The 16,836-nt window shown below is 42.7% G+C and overlaps 1 protein-coding gene across 1 annotated transcript in view; it reads left to right on the forward strand.

Moving 5' to 3' along the window:
• The window catches only part of LOC147901294 (Cyclophilin-like peptidyl-prolyl cis-trans isomerase family protein), a 67,012-nt gene extending 56,966 nt beyond the window's left edge, over nt 1-10,046 (forward strand). The window contains exons 5-7 of the mRNA XM_087375910.1: nt 8,906-9,043; nt 9,260-9,410; nt 9,529-10,046. Coding sequence (XP_087232036.1) covers nt 8,906-9,043; nt 9,260-9,410; nt 9,529-9,615 — 376 coding nt within the window. The 3' untranslated portion in view covers nt 9,616-10,046. The remainder of the gene's footprint in view (nt 1-8,905; nt 9,044-9,259; nt 9,411-9,528) is intronic.
• The last annotated feature ends 6,790 nt before the right edge of the window (nt 10,047-16,836 follow it).

Raw genomic sequence — 16,836 nt, forward strand, 5'->3', positions numbered from 1 at the left:
TCCCGTAGGATAGAATAGATGCATCTTGCAAGCGGTGTGAGAGCACAATGAAAGAAAGATGATAGATCTCTGTTATGATTGTGAGAGAGAGGACTCTCTCTTATAGAAAAGGGAAGAAGGTAATACCTTTCTTACATAGTGGCAATCAGCCCGTACATCAGTGGGAATCAATTCCTACATCAGTGGGATTGCCTTTGTCTTACATCATCACTTAGGTCACACATTAGACACATCATAGCACTTGATGTGCCTTTACAACACACACAAACACACATGTGACTCCCCTAGATGCACACATGCACCATAGAGCAAGCCCTTGATCATACTTACCCCAACAAACCCCCCTCAAGGGATTGCATAGATCACCGTTAAGCTATAAAGGCAAGCAAGCAGTAGCCAAGCATCATTGCATTCATGGTTCAGCCAAGCATAAATAGCATAAAGCCTACTGTTTAGCTACATGTGCACTAGAAGAGTCGTATCACAGGTGGGTGATAATCAAGAGGAGCATATCATGGTCTTTTGATTGCTAAAGCTTGTAACGTTTCTCTTCCACAAACCTAGTGCTAGCTCTGATACCAATGTTACAATCTCTAAACAAAAGGGCTCTCAAACTGTTCACTAACCAGACACGGCTTCATTGCACCCCTCCTTAATGCCTAAGCCTAGGTATGAATCTAGCAGTGTCAAGGATTCATCTAGTCTCATAGTTTCTCATGCCATCTCATGGTGGTCAAGGATTACTATGGCCAGGATCTCATGCTAGCAAGGGTTCCCAAGGGTGTGAGTTTTACATAAATGGGATAGTGAAAACACATATCACATGGTCTACATCATATGGTGACCAGAGGTGATTTACATAACATATTCTTTTTGGAGTACTACTCTAGGCAGAGAACCTCAAAATTTTGACCAAGTGATGATAAACAAAAAAGACAAAGTGCCGAAAAAGCATAGTCTTTATCATGTGGAGACTCATCAAATGAAAGTAGATTGGCAGTTTCTGACTTTGTAGCTTCTTCCTTTTTGGCTCTACAATACTTTTCATGGTGATTGTTTTTGCCACAATGTTTGCATGGATTGATCTTGAAGCAGTCTTTTGAGAGGTGATTAGTCTTCCCACAATGTTTGCAAGGTGAAAACTTGCCCCTTTGAATTTTTATGGCATAGGCTGTGTCATTGCCTCTCTGGAGTTCCATGTGCCTTTCTTCTTCTCGAAGAGCAGTAATAAGACCTTCAAGAGTAGGATTATGAAGATTTTTCAGAGTGGTAACAACATGATCATAATCTTCAGGCATACTTTTGAGCCATCATCTGTAGTGATTGGAGAGTTGATAGAAGCAAGTTGAGTCATGAGACTCCGCATATAATTGACATGGGCAGCCAAAGGAGTGCCACTAGTCATCTTCAATTCAAAGAAAGCAATCTTAAGTGACAATTTTGAGATGTGAGAGCTAGCACCAAAACTAATGTCAAGCTTCTGCCAAGCTTCAGAAGGAGACTCAATCAGAAATGTGATAAATATAGTCATCTCCTAAGCCAAGGGCAATGATGCCATAGGCTTTCTCCTCTCTAGCAGGATCTCTTGCCGGATGTGTCGGAGCTGAGGATTCTCTAGCATTAGAGGCTGTTGAAGAAGTAGTTGAAGCAGGTTTGACAAGCCCCCAGAGGTTTTCCCTCATCAATGCAAACTTAATCTTCATCTGCCATGTGTGAAAGCCTTTACCATTGAACTTATCCATATTCAAGATGGTAGCCATGAGAGGGTCTAACCCAAAATGGGCAGTGTCTACTCTCTTACAAGGCTAGAAAGAGTTGAAGAGCTTCAAAATACAAGCATTTAGAGTAGCAAAGACTTGTAACCAAATTCCATACTACAAAACATAATGGAAATGATGCTTTCACTTGCATGCTTCATAGAGGTGGCTAAATGAAAGCATTCCAAGCAAATCCAGGTGTAGCAACTTAAAGCAAAGGTGTAGCCATAGTTGTATTGAAGCTATTCAATACTTTAAAACATCAGAAATGCTAAAGTAGCATCTAATGTAGCATCAAACTCACAACATTGTCAAAACTGTCCAAAACAGAGACCTGAACTTGGAGGGCGCAATTCTCACAGCTCATAGCTCTATTCAAGGCGATTTTTACGCAGGAAGAAGGGCCTTATACCAGAGAAGGGCTACCAGCAAGGAGAGGTGCAATGTTGCATCAGGTCGCCATAGCAAAGCTTGAGAAGACCGACTGGTTTGTCGTCTGTTGCGCCTTCATTCCTTGTCCAAATGAGCTCAGATTTCAATAGCAGGTTCCCTTCAGTGTCATGCAGCTCGCGCTCAGAGGAATTGATAGAAGGATAAGCACAGAGGCGGCATTGTGCGAAATTTTGTCAGAGAGTGTGAGTGTTGGCGTTTCATGTACAGTCGAAATTTCACCAAAAGTTTGCAGCTGGAAGTTCGCCCATACAAGAGGAGTTTGCAGCTCAGAGGGTTTGGGCAATGGTCGTTTGTAGGTAGAGAACAGAGCTCTCAAAGATTTTGGGAAGGAGGAGGAAAATGGAGAAGATGAAGAAACTTGTAGTTTATGCTGGAGATAGCATCTAATGCTAGGCTAGGCTAGATTAGATCTAGAACCTAAAGCTCTGATACCATTTGTAGGATCCTGTAGGATAGAATAGATGCATCTCGCAAGAGGTGTGAGAGCACAATGAAAGAAAGATGGTAGATCTCTGTTATGATTGTGAGAGAGAGGACTCTCTCTTATAGAAAAGGTGAGAAGGTAATACCTTCCCTACATAGTGGCAATCAGTCCGTACATCAGTGGGAATCAATTCCTACATCCGTGGGATTGCCTTTGTCTTACATCATCACTTAGGTCACACACTAGACACATCATAGCACTTGATGTGCCTTTACAACACACACAAACACACATGTGACTCCCCTAGATGCACCCATGCACCATAGAGCAAGCCCTTGATCATACTTACCCCAACAAAGATGTCTACAAGACTGCCTTTCGCACTTCATTTGGCTTATATGAGTTCCTTGTGATGCCTTTTGGTTTAACTAATGCACCTGCTACTTTCAATAGAATGATGGACAAAATTTTTAGAGCACTCAGAAAGTTTGTGGGCACTTTCTTTGATGACATCATTGTGTTCTCTAAAAATGAGTAGGAGCACATGAAACATCTCACTATTGTGTTTCAAGAGTTGAGAAGACACAAGCTGTTAATAAACACCAAGAAAAGTGAGTTCTTTATGCATGAGATTCATTTTCTCAGTCATATAGTGTCAAAGGATGGAGTCAAGATGGATCCTGCAAAAGTTAAGGCCATAAGGAGTTGGCCAATTCTGAAAAATCTGCATGAAGTCAAAAGCTTCCTTGGGTTGTGTTCATACTATCGGAGATTTATAAAGTACTTTGCAGAAATTGCTTCTCCCTTGCATGCTTTACAGAAGAAAGCTGTACCGTTTCGATGGGGACCAAAGGCAAATGCAACTTTTGAAGAGCTGAAGCAAAAGTTGTGTTCTGTTATCTTGCCAGATCTTGCAAAACCCTTTGCTGTAACTTGTGATGCATGTGGGAACAGCATAGGAGGCACTTTGATGTAGGATGACAAAGTGGTTGCATATGAGAGTAGAGTTCTCAAAGATGCTGAATTGTACTTGCAGACATACGAGAAGGAAATGTTAGCAGTGATACATTTTGACCACATGGAAACATTACCTTCTTGGAGTTGATTTTTATGTGCAGACAAATCATTAGTCACTTAGATATTTTCTCACGTAGAGAAAATTATTTGAAAAGCACATGAGATGGGCTAACTTCCTCTCAATGTTTCATTTTCAAATTGTACATGTGCCGGGTAACAAAATGTCGTGGCTGATGCACTTTCCAGGAAACCACACCCTGAAGTAGTCTCCAAGAAACCCAATGTTTCAGCAGTGAGCATTGCTTATAACAATGTGTTAGATGTGATGAAAGATCAGTATGTTAATGATGCTGTTTTTTCAACTATTTATGATCAGCTTTCTGATGGTCAAAGGCATGATTACTATATGTTGAAAGAGGGTTTCATTTTGATGCATGGACGACTCTGTGTCACTGATCAAATGCGATAGAAAGTCATAATGGAAAGTCATGCTCCTCCATATGCAGGACATAGGGGAATTACAGCGACAATTACAGCAGTGGAGCAATACTTTTATTGGCCATCTTTGAGGAAAGATGTGGAAGAATATGTGAGAACATGCATGGTTTGTTAGAAAGCAAAGTTTGACAGGTAGAAGGCACCTGGGTTATTACACCCTTTGCCAGTTCCGGATTAGACCATGGCAAAGCATAGCTATGGATTTTGTGTTTGATCTTCCACGTACTCCTACTGGACATGATGGATTGTGGACAATAATTTGCAGGTTTAGCAAACAAGCCCACTTTGTGCCAGTAAGAAAGAAAATTACAGCAGATCAAATGGCCAAATTGTTTCTACAGCATGTCTTCAAGTATCATGGGATGCCTGAATCCATAATCAGTGATAGAGATCCGAGGATGACCAGCCTCTTTTGGAGAGGGTTGTTTGAAAATATGGGCACTACGCTGAATTTTTCGTCAGCTTTTCACCCTCAGTCTGATGGACAATTGGAGCAGGAAAACTCTACCATCGTGGATATGTTTAAATGCTATGTCTAAGACTACAAAAGCAAATGGGAGCATTATTTGCCTTTGCTGGAATAATACGGTGCACACATCCACAGGTAAAGCACCTTTTGAAATAGTGGAAGGTGTCAGGAAGATACCTCCCATTTTGCATACAAAAGAGAAAATCTTCGAAGCTGATCGTTTTGTGGAAAGCCTTGAAGAGGCTTACAAGAAGATCAAATATGCCTTGCAAAGAAGTCAGGACGCGCAGAAAAGAGCAGCAGATAAGTACCATAGGGAATTGGTATTCACAGAAGGTGAATGGGTTTTGCTGTGTTTTCAGAAGGCAAGGCTGAAAAATAAGAAAGGCAAGGAAAGGTTGTACACAAAGCTGAACATGCGTCACTATGGTCCTTTCTAGGTTTCTGAAAAGATAAACGAGGTAGTTTACAGGTTGAAGTTGCCTCTGCATTGGAAGATACATAATGCCTTTCATGTGAGCTTGTTAAAGCAATATCATGGAGATGTTCCCGAGGATTTATCTGACGAGGTACAGCCTGAAGTGGAAGAATAGGATGAACTTTTGGTCCCAGAGCAGATTCTGGCACATAGAGATAGAAAGCTCAAGGATAAAGTTATTCGTCGTTACTTGGTAAAATTTTAAAATTACCCATCACTCGATGCGAAATGGATGGAGGAAGGTGAACTGGCAGATTCACTTGGGATATTGCAGCTTTACCTTGATGCTTTCGAGTTAGAGTCGACTGCGGTCTGGGCTTCTATAGGTAGTTCAACAGAGCGAGCGTTTGGAGCATTACCTGGTGTTCAGGAGGGGGGTAGCACCTCTACTCCCTCAGTACAGATGGGCTCATCGTGATTTCATGAGGTCGCTTGATGACACTGTATGTTTCATCCGAGATACTGAGCTGACAATATTTCTGCTGTGAGACTTCATGATATTGATGCATCTTGACTATTAAATCGCCGAGGATCACATAGATTTTGAGCAGTGTGTATGGATGGATGCATGTCTCTCCTAGCCATATTTTCACTATCTCTGTATACTATATCTGCGGCTTTCTTGTATACTCTTTCATGGTATATTTCATGCTCGCTCCTGTGTTTTAGGGGAGCAAGTTGTGGTTTGCTGTTTCAAGAGAGGGGTATGTCACGAGGGCGTGAAATTCTAAGTACTTTAATGTACTACAAGACTGTGATAAATTTGGTTTTAAAAGTCCAAGCGTGGGCTTAATAATGTGTAATTAAACGCGGCATGGTGCCTAGCACATAAGTGTAATTAATCCCTAGGCTCAAAGGCATTTCAAGGAATTAAAAGAGTGGTTGTTGGAAAATGATGATGTGGCATTTTTAATGAGCCCCCTAGAGGGCCATGTACCTTCAATGGCCCCCCTAGAGATCCAGGTGGCTCTAGTGCCTTCTACATGCTCCTGCCATTCTTGGGCCTTCCTGGGCCTTCTAAACTTCACATGTGTGGTTTTCTCTCTCATCATCTCCCTTTGTTGAGATTTTGGACTGGTTTTTCAGCTTCCTTCAGTTGAGTTTCGTTTTTCTTCATAACTCCTCACCCGTTTGAATTCCTCGACTTCCGTTTGGCCCGATGGCTTCCCCTTTGCCTTCCCTTCACAGTGATATGCTTCTCTCTCTGTGCGTTTGGTAGAACAGGCAGAACTGAGCACTTCTTTTGCTGGTCGAATTTGCAAAAGTGGCTTTTTTTGGACCTTTTTGCTTCTACAGCTTCTTGGGCCTCTCCTCTTGCAAAGCTACAGCTTTCTGTTGAATTTCAAGTGGTCCCATGCGCTGGTTGATTGGTTTTTCTCAGTTTTGGAGAACTTTTCAGCGATGAAACTTCTCCAAAACCTTCTAAATGCATTCCTCTCTGAAGCACGCTTCTTTTGAGCCCAAGAACTCCCTTTGCAACAGAAGTGATTCTTTTCACATTTTTCAGTGGAATTCTTGCTCGTCGGCTCTTGTAAATGCTCTTTCTTTATGCCTTTGCACTTCTCTTTGGCTAAGAATGCAATTGGGCATCGGCTACTATGTCCTCTTGGTGATTGAGGACTTGGTTCGAGTTTTCAGGACTTAGTGAGTTGTGATTTTGCTGCTGCAATTTCTTTTTGCCATAAGCTATTGGTTGGCCTCGTGGTCTCTTTCTTGGTTCATAGGTGCCCAGGCAGTGCTACATGAGTCATTCTTTGGTTGGGTACTTTGCTGATTTTATTTTGGAGCTTTGAAAGCTTTGTGAATGCCATCTGGAAACCACTCAAAGAGAGTGTAGCTGGGGTGTAATGTGATTGCATCTGGACAGTCAATGGAATTGCACTCGGAAAAGAGAATGCCTTTGGATTGAGCCTATGGGTTAAGTGCACTTATGTGATGGTGTTCTATGCTTGAAAGCCTTGCGAAGACTGAGTGAATTAGGGCTGCGTGCTCAGTTGCAGGGAAGGTCTCCGAGATGCAACTCGTAATCATTTCATTGTGAAATATAAAGAAATACCGAAAGGTGTTTGGGGCCAATCGGGTGCACTTGTCTATGTTTGTTGAGTAGGGGCATTCTAGCCTCGATCCCTTTTTCAGTGGTTTTGTTTGTGAACAAATGGGTAAATGCCAAATGGTGATCATGCAATGGTTAATGGTTGTGATATATGCTTTGTGAGCTGTAAATAAGTGTTGAAGTGATTAAAGGTTTAGTTTCATTGTCCTTTGAGTGATTAGAGGCCGGTTTCAAGAGCCTTCATCTTAGGTTGCGGTAGAGCCTTCGTAAAAAGATATGCCAAGTTGTCTTCAATGGGAACATAAGACAACTGAATATCACCTGCTGATAATCGCTCTCTGACATAGTGATAGTGAACCTCAATAGTAGCGGCGTCGGATCTCATAGTACATTGGGCACGTGAAGATGAAAAGCTCCTTTGATTTGATCTCCTATAGATCACACAAGGTGCAAATCCTCCTTGGGTACTCCCTCAGCTCGCCTATTCTTGATACGGAATCAATGGGATGAAACCCAAAACTGCCTAATAGAGATCCTCAATGAGAGGGGGAGCTGAATCCGAGTATATTCTGGAGGATCAATAAAGCCGTCAATGTGCAAGCAGTGATCTCTATAGAAGTTGAGCTTTACTAGGTGCCAACCAGGTCCTGAATGTGTGTAGCTGTAGAAGGTCTTCGCGTATGACCATGATTGATCTCATGGTATCTGAGCGGGAGAAATGGCGCATCAATGCTATACTGGAAAGGAGGTAGTCTGTCCATGTGGAGCCCCAAAGCCCAAAACACCAAAAAAGGGATGGAGATCATCGTCTGAGCTGACAATTTGAGTGGTGGAACTTATTTATGCTGTCCGGGGGACCAATTCCCTCGGTTGGTTAAGGATAGAAGATGGCTACCAATATTTTGTAAATTGTTACATGTATTTTTAAATCGCTCTAAATTTTTAGTGTGGAAAAGTATTACATTTTTGTGAGAACTTGTATAATACTTCTGGCACTGGCACTTACCCCAGAAGCTTGAATTCTGAGAGTAGGGGTCAAGAAGGGAAGACAAGTGCACCTTGTTGCTAATACCACAAATGCTACAGAAGCCAATGTGAAAGTGCAGAACAGACAGAATGTACATTGTTGAGTCTCAATGGCAATGCTTTTTAGGAGTGCTTTTCTTCAACTGTACCCTGACCAAGCTGCTGATCTGCCTGAGAGTGCCACGAGGCCTTGAACTATTCCAAATAATGCCTCCTTTGAAATGCAAATAGTATGTATTCATTTCCTTTATAGATGTATTCACCTTGGTCTGCTCAAATGCATCTGTCCATCAAATGTTTCTTCACATGTTACATATACATTATTACAAAGATTGTGGATGTGAAATTTTTGGATCAGCGGGGACTTCATGCTGGTACAAAACTTGTAATGTCAATATTTGATCAATCCCACCCTCCTTCCTTCCCTAGAGGAACAAGGTTATTCTGAATTAGGCCTTCTTGGACCTTTCTCCAATACAAGATAGATCTCTTGTAATTGGTGTTTTATTTGATGGAAAGAAACTGTTCTCGTGTTATGGGAGTTACTTTTATGTTTGCTGCAGTTTTCTTTTAGGCTGATTTTACCTGCCATGGTTTTTTGTTTCGTACTTTTAATCTGCAACTCCACTTAAGCCGAATTATTTTACATCAATAAAATACAAGTGATAATGACATCTTGTAAATAGAAAGTAGGACGTAAGGTCTGATCTGTCGGAGTTATTGTGCATAGCCAAGAGGGGTACTACAATGGGCGACCTTTTCATAGAGTCATAAAGCACTTTATGATTCAAGGAGGTGACCCTGAAAGAGCAGGGACAAGAGAAGATTGGACACAAGGCGGTCACTTGAATGATGAGCTGGAGGCCAGGTATTGCTTTGTAGGATATTGTGGAAGATTTGTTTTAACAGCTGCAGTTGAGGCATTTAACTTGACGAGTTATCCCTCTCTGTTCTGAAGATCATGAAAAAATAGAGGGATTGAGAGATATAGCTGGTCATGCAAGTTTGTATCGTCAATAGTAGTTTCATTCTAGTCAAGGTGACAATGAAGAATCTGTATTGACCTTGAATGGTGCATGTGTAGTTTGAAACATGAGCCATTTATGTTGGCAACATCGAAGACTCATGCTGATTCTTACGGGTTCGAACTCTTTATCACGACAACTGCGATACCTCATCTAGATGACAAACTCCTTGTCTTTGGAAGAGTGGTCCGAGGAGAGGATGTTGTTCAGGTATTTGCTACAAGCTCTTCACCTGAATCTTGTAGTTCTTTGGAATGTTGTAGCATTCAATTGTATGGAGCAAGGTTCCCTATAGTATTGCTGTCTCTTATTTGTGGGTATTTTGCAGGAAATAGAAGAGGTGGATACAGATGAACATTTCCAACCAAAGTCCCCTGTGGTGATAAATAACATCAGTTTGCATGATGAGCTATAAGTGTCTTCTAGGATTGTCTCAAGTGCTCTTAATGAGATCAGGGCTTTCTTCTGCCAATGAGTTATTAGTGGTTTCGAGAGGGGACAGCTTTCACAATCTATATGTCAAGCTGATGCATATCAGATGTCCACTTTGAAGCGTGGTTGTTCAACCTATACATCTAAAATCTGAATTTTTTGGTTGTATCATTTTTTTATAAACAAGTTGAATTCTGGTGCAGAGCAGTGGCGGGACTCCTGAAGTTGTGTGACTGTTTGATCAAATGTTAGAAGCTCAGATTCAGTAGTTTACTTGTATCATGTTTCTTTAAGTTGAACACCTTTTGCATTGTATTGGGTCGATTACAAAGGCAATCAAAACCTAGTGTGACATAATCCAAGCTCCTTTCAAAAGTCCCTTAACCCATGAACTTCTGTAAACAAGTTTTACTTCTTGCAAACCATGACCAAGAAACATATCAAAGGTGTCTCTTGTGTTGCTATCAAAAACTTGCGAGCCTAGGATGTTCAGGTTTGAGGAATTCAGGAGAGTATTTGTTGGAGTATTGCACTCTTACCAAACATCTTTTCCCTACCCTGTAACCAATGGTGCAAATTTCATGAAAATTCGGTGACTTTTTCTATGTCAGTCTGAGGGTATACACGTCTCTCTGAAATACCAGAGTAAATGAGTACTCATTAACTAAACCAATGAGGACAGCTCCCATTTCAGCCAGACCTATGTTGAAGTACATCTTTACCTCTATATTGAATCCCTTAAGATTTTCTATCTTCTGTAAGGAGGTTGAGGAATGGCAGAAGTCATGGTTCACACTAGCGTCTGATGATTCAAAGAATGGGAAGTCCCTGGATCAGCTGAATGCAGTCGATTGGTATTGCCCCATTTTTGATGTGGTGCAATCTGGACAATTATCTTGCAGACCGGTAAACAGAAACCTTTCCTGACCACATGTAACTTGAACCTCTTCCCAGTTAGTAGCCTTTATTTTCATGTTCCAGAGATCTGTCCCTTTGCTCACCCCTTTTTCTTATCAGCCCATGGCCCTTAGATTATGTTCTCAGGTTTGGAGAACCAGGGGTTGAAGGTGTGATGATGTCTTTTTTTCCCAAATTCAAGTCCTTTCCAAAAAGTCAACTTGGTGAAAAGAAAACATGCTAAGCTTAAAGGAATGATATATACCATTTTGTTCTCTCCCTTAGCAACGTTGTGCATGAGTAGAACTTGAAAATAGGGTAACATTGAAAGCTGTATCCCTAGATGGCCTTAAGAGTTAATGTCGAATGCCTATTATGCCTTCAAATAGCGTAGCTTGCCAAATAGAATTCCATGCCACCATTGCTTCCTTTCTCTTCCACAATTTGTCAGCCTAATTATGGAGCAAACAAAAAAGAACAAACATATATATTATTATTTTGAAATATGGTTAGTGGCAATCTATTTGCCAAAGTAATGCTGGTTCAAAAAACCATGTTCTTAATCTTAAAAATGAAGTCAACATATTTTGTTAGGTGCTTTGCTAACATCCTCATCTTAGATTGGCTTGCATTCTTGAGGTTTGATATCGGAGTGGCAGGGATTCCACATTCGCGTGGGAAAAGAAATATAAAGCTCTAAACAAGAGAGTACAAGTACTCGTGAGCACTGCCTTTACTTTTTTGATTCTTTAAAACTTTTATGTAGCTTTGGAGTATGTCGATAGAGGATGATGATCTTGATGAGTTGATTGGGGGGCGGGGAGAGAGAGAGAGAGAGAGAGAGAGAGAGAGAGAGAGAGAGAGAGAGAGATGTATTAATGTCCTCGGGAGGCCGCACGGGCCCATGGGACAAGGTACAAAGTACACCAAAAAGGAAAATCTCATACAAGCCTCAAGGGGTTGGAGTGAAGGGCGCACTAGGGCCCTTGGTGCACTAGGGCCCTTGCTCAGTGCTAAACTAATCTACAAATCTCAATAGCTCGAACAAAAACAGGTGCAAATATATATGAATCTGGTTTAGAGACTAGTTGAAGTAGGTTGAGAGGTGGGACTCAGAAGCCGAAACTTGGCACCATGGTGGCATGTTTGTGGGCAGAGAAAATGTCTTGGATCTGGCTCCTTGTATTGCCAATTGTGATTGATTGGGAACATTCGGAGGTGTAGGCAAGGCAAGTTATGGACTTGGTTGATATGTTGCTTGGGGAACCATCTCAAGACATCCTAGCCCTAGGGCGAGAACACTCATTTTACTGGGGTGGTTGCCATTGCATATCCCACACCAAACATCATCTCTTCTCGAAAATTAGGGGGGGGTGTATAGGAGCTTTCTTTGATGGTCATGCCTTCCAGTGTTGTCCCAGCTGATTCAATATAGGAGCTTTCTTTGATGGTCATGCCTTCCAGTGTTGTCCCAGCTGATTCAATAGATTAGTGGCCAATTCCTCCATGTTCAATCCTTCGTAGGTCGTACTTGCTTTCTTGGCGGCTTGTAAATTTGAAGCTTATTCATTTGTGACACATTAGATGAAGCTAAAGATTTCTCCCATTGGGACTTCTCCATCATATTGTAACTTAGGTGGATGGCCGTCTTACTACATAACTTGAACTCGGATTCATCGCAAACAGATGGTCATGAAGCTTTGGATCCCATAAGTCTATGAGGAAGAGTGGCAATATTTGCACATCGCTCATCCTCTCATGGGGTTTGCATCGAGAGTTTTAAATGTTTAACCCTGGTGATGTAATCATTGAGGGATTCCATTTCTTTCTATTTTCACCTTGTACAGTTGGTTGATGGGGCTCCACTTGGTTCCACTGGGGGCGAATCCCACTATAAATGACTTACATAATGTATCCCACTTGATTTTCTCCTCCAAATTCAATGCTCTAAACCATTTTTCAGCCTTGCCATCAAGTCTTAAGCCAAAAGCATTGATCTTGTCTAGATCCCCGATATCACCAAATGTCTCACAGATCTGTGCAAGATGGTCTACATGGGAGATTGGTCTACTTCTCCTAAGATTTTGGTGATTAATTTCAAGATTGTAACAAGTTTGCTTGTCGAGGGATTTGTATCCCTTCTTGGAAATATTGGAGGTGTGGCTGCCCCCCTTCTCAGTGCTTGCACTATGATCCTCATTGCCTCATCGGTAAGACCCGTAGGCAAAGTCCGTGGAAGTTGAGGATATGGTGACCTTGCTTTGTATATCGGTGGTCTCGATGGAGGGTCCCATGTATTTGGTAGCTGTACAAATGTAGGATTTGAAGATCCTGACACATTGGGCAAGACTTGGGGTCGGTTAGGCCTAACTGGTTGGGCAAGAGGTCTTCTAGGAAATGGCATGTCCCCACCCTAGGCATAGGCCTATAAGGGATGGTTGTTGGATATTGCATACCTCCCATGTTCTGTAGTCAAGTACGAAATGGGAGACCTACAAATGTGGGGGTCTTATTTGTGGACCTTCTGGATTACTCCTTTGTCCACTATGTTTCAGCATCTGAAACTCCTGAGGGAGTCTGGGGACAAATTCATCTTTGTATGACTAGCTTTCATGAAAGGATCAATATGGTGGTGGTTGATCGCCAGTAGATACAATGGGAATTGGTTCCCTAGATATAGTAGAAGCCTTTGCCGAGGAAGATGAAAAGGCATATATTATTGTCACCTACAACTTCTTTGGCTCAATTATGAAGCTGCTATTTCGATAGAATTCGCCCCATGAAGTCACATATGACTTGATACTCCACGAACATATCCACCACAACGAGCCGCCTCAGCTCGTGATCACCAACAGCTCATCAACCAAAGGTCTTTGATAGTGTGGAGAGGTCAAGGGTTGTGTGCCCTCCCTGGAATTGTGGAGGTCGACCCTCATCACCGCTTGGAGACTACGAGAATGAAGATGACTCTACACGACCTCCCACTACATATGAGTTTTGCATGAAATGCCACGTCGTCAACCATGCAAAACATCACGTGCATGCAGATTTGAACCAATCACCAAGCGTTATAAAATAACCCTTTCTACCTTAGCTCCTCATAGGTCTACCCATGAGAATGATTTCCTAAAAATAATGCTACGTGGCATCACGTTAGGCTCATGCAATGTGGCATTATGTTGTGATTAATGCAACGTGCTATGTTCCACGTAGTTTGTCAACAGTGACTCGCATGTCGTGGGGATGTTGCGGATATGCCAATGAGCTCTATGCCACCCAACTCTAGTTAGGAGCAATGCAGAGGCTTGTCGATCGCTAGTGTCACCCTAGCAGCTTTGGAATTGTTGCAATGTGATTCCATGAAGAAGAAAGGGGATGGCAAGATGGGGAGAGAGAAGGAAAAATAGGATCGGAAGGAGGAGAATGAAGGGGAAGGAGAGAGAGGGGGATGACAATCACAAGGGCACTACAGTGGAAACAAGAGAACACTCAAAACAACTCATGGAAAGAAAAGAGAGCTTGTATTTCAAAATTGTGCAAAGAACAAGTGAAGAACAAAGTCAAGTATTTGGGCCTTTGGCCTTTTATACATGCCACCTTTTCAAGGGAGGACCAACCCTATTCTCTTTATGCCACTCTTGACACCTACTTGAGCTGGGGCTAGTCCACGACTTGATATACAATGGTCTGTAGAGATAGCCTTTATTAGGTGGGCTCACTTGTTTTCCACATGATGGGGGAACAAGCACCGTGGACTACCAGTTAGGCCCACTACCTTTACCTCTCAGATACATGATTTTGTTGTGCCTCCCTCCCCACTTGATGTAGATCACTCATATCTAGCCTTTTGTATCTCGGCTACCTTGCTACTCATAAGGAGGGCCCCTCCCACTCCCACTCCCACTCGTGTTCAGATCCACTTTGATCATGCTCTCGACCCAGTATATGAGAGCCACCTAGCTTCAGAGCTTCCATCCCTACTTGGTGACGAGATGAACCTCGAGCGTGCTTCGAAGGTCCTTTGTCTCAGTAGTATGGGATGCTGCCATCTAATCTTTTCCCACGTCTTGATACACACGTTCCAAATGGGAAGATGCCCCAAAACTTTTGGTTTGATGACAAGTATAGAGAGATGAGAGCTAACCTTACACGTGAGCGAGCCCTCACTCTATCTGAGGCACAACATATCTCACGCCGAGTGATTTGGCATAAGAAGGAGCCTTTCTCATACTTAGGATGGACGAGATGATCGGATCCTTTCATGGAGGCGACCTCATCCCATTGGATGGGGACCTCTATCAAAAGGAAAGTCACCTATCCCCATCACTGACCCTGATGTGTGGCAGACATATGCATGCTTCCTCTATGATGCCTAGAAGTAGACACCACCGAATATGTCCTCTATGCCCTAGCCTACGAATTGTCATTTGTTTACCACACAGAATGTACGGGCTTCACTCCGTCAATTACACAATCGAAAAGCACAGGAACACGAGGGCCTATAGATTGAGTAACTTGCGCATGGGCAGAAAGATTTAGCTTCGGTCCTAGCACAGATGCTCAACCAAGTTGTTTGTCACGGCTTCCCACCTGCTTGGAGTGTGGGGGTTAAAGGCCACTGTACCTTAATCCCAGTTATGTCATCGGTTGGGATTTTGGAGTTCTAACAGAAGAGAGATATTTGCATATTGTCTTGCTAAGTATGATTATGCACCGAAGCCCATTTTTTGAGGCATCCCAGGTTCTATTTTCACTAACGGTCATTGCCGTAAAGCTGTGATTTCTTGGATATACCTTATGCAGATCACTCTGGTTGCAGTTTGAGCTATGTGCGCTCATTTGTGGTTTGAATTGGGTTGTAGTGGATGCTTTACAAGCTATTTGGATGCATTGCGATCCTTGTTGAATGCGATGATAGGCCCAGATTGCCTTGTGGGATGCTTTATTCATGGACGTTTAGCATACAGATGCTATTTTTTGCTGAGGGATAGCTTTGACATATTGCAGTGGATGCACATGTTGTGCTATGATCTCTTGGATGAGATTTTCTTGATGCATATGCTCATGGACAACATTTATGCTTGAGGCATTTTGGCACTTATTGGCATTGGGATTGCCATTGTTTTGCCATTGCAGTTGGCATTTTCTTTTCGGCTAAATTTGTTCCTATGGATGCATAGTATATGCACATGAGTCAGATGCCTTTTGATGCTTTGAGCCTTGAGTTTTAGTGACACTATTAAATTACACGGCGTAGCGGAATAGAAACTGAACAAAGAATAGAGAGTACACAACAACCTGGAGAGGAACAAACTTTTCCTTCAATACTGATGTAGTACACATGATGGCTTCGTCCACCCGTGCGTTTCCACAGTGGAGCTTAGATGGTGATCTAGATAGATACTAGGTGAAGAGCTACTAGCTGGAAGATCTTTGCTGGAAGATCTGATCTGGTACAATGGATTGGGGAGGTCGCCTCTTTATAGCTATGAGGGCGGTAGTGGGATCAACGTAGTTGGTGGAACTGACCAGTCAACCTAGTCGGTGAAGCCGACCAGTCAACCTAGTCGGTGGAACCGACTAGTCGTCCATGGAATATTCAAGGAATATTTCCTATACAGTCGCCTCAGGGGCTCTCGCCCCTAAACCCCCACCAGAGGGCTGCTGGCTTTCCTGGGACCCCCCAGCTAGGGGCCACTTGGACCCCAAGCCCCAGCAAGAATAAGGGGCTCCCACACAATCACCTTTCTACCTACCATCAACGGTCTCATTGTGATAGACCTCATCTGACATGCAAGTCGGGATCCATCTAGTTTCCCGAGCTCATGCATGGCTTCTCCTCATATGGGGGCCTTACAACTTGAGCACCTTGGACCACTGGTGGTTACCAGGAGGGTGGCGCTTTGAGCATATCTAACACCCCCTCTCAATGTCCACCTGTAGGTGAACTACCTTCTTGACCCAATGCCGAGTCTCTAAAGATGACCTTGAAGCTGATCCTTCTCGAGTGCCTTGGTGAAGATATTTGCTCCATTTTGCTCTGTTGGACAGTAGACCAATTCCATTATCCCGTCCTCGATCAAATCACACACATAGTGATACTGAATCTCTATATGTTTTGTGCACGCATGAAACACTAGATTTTTAGCAATGGCCATGCAACTTTGATTGTCGCACCTCAGCACAGTTGCCTCATCCTCCAGCACTCCCATGTGCCATAAGATCCTCCTCAGCCACACTGCTTAAAGCGGCACAACATGCTGCCTTGTACTCAGCCTCAGTAGAAGCCGATGCCACTATTGGTTGT

Source organism: Dipteris shenzhenensis, chromosome 6, assembly GCF_047967505.1.
Source record: "Dipteris shenzhenensis isolate YYH24624 ecotype China chromosome 6, Dip_SZ_1.0, whole genome shotgun sequence".
In the NCBI taxonomy this organism is placed as follows: domain Eukaryota; kingdom Viridiplantae; phylum Streptophyta; class Polypodiopsida; order Gleicheniales; family Dipteridaceae; genus Dipteris; species Dipteris shenzhenensis.